We start from the raw sequence: 530 nt of genomic DNA on the forward strand, positions 1-530 counted from the left end.
CACGTGTGTGTATTCATGTGTGATTTATTTTGAATAAAAGGATCACTTCCATAATATAATGATGTAGTGGAGTTAATCTCATACAATAATTATTTTTAATCCAATTAACTGTCCTGCAGGATGCTCAGAGAGTCCTGGACCGGTTTCGTGATGCCAGCAGGAATGGTGTGGTGGTAGAGCAAGGGAGCAGTACTATAAATGATATTCTGGCCCACCTACAACAGGATGGACCTGTCATAGTGCTTACCAATGCTCACCTCCTCATCTGCAACAGATGCGAAAGGGCAATGCCCCAACTGCGCTCCTGCCTGCCCTGCTCCCCTCCGTACCAGGGCCATTATATTCTCCTCATTGGCTATGACTTGAGGAAGAATCACCTCTATTACAGGAATCCATCTTTTAAGAATCGCATTTGTTCAATCTCTTTTAGTAAGCTTGATGAGGCTAGACAGAGTTATGGCACAGATGAGGATGTTATATTTATCTATACTAGTCCAAAGCCTCAGGGGTCATCTTGAGAGTAGTTAAAC

At 43.0% G+C, this 530-nt stretch overlaps 1 protein-coding gene across 1 annotated transcript in view; it reads left to right on the plus strand.

The window, feature by feature from the left end:
* LOC119590925 (protein GUCD1-like) overlaps positions 1-518 on the plus strand; it is a 2598-nt gene extending 2080 nt beyond the window's left edge. The window contains exon 4 of the mRNA XM_037939663.1: positions 120-518. Coding sequence (XP_037795591.1) covers positions 120-518 — 399 coding nt within the window. The remainder of the gene's footprint in view (positions 1-119) is intronic.
* The last annotated feature ends 12 nt before the right edge of the window (positions 519-530 follow it).

This window comes from Penaeus monodon, chromosome 28 (assembly GCF_015228065.2).
Source record: "Penaeus monodon isolate SGIC_2016 chromosome 28, NSTDA_Pmon_1, whole genome shotgun sequence".
In the NCBI taxonomy this organism is placed as follows: domain Eukaryota; kingdom Metazoa; phylum Arthropoda; class Malacostraca; order Decapoda; family Penaeidae; genus Penaeus; species Penaeus monodon.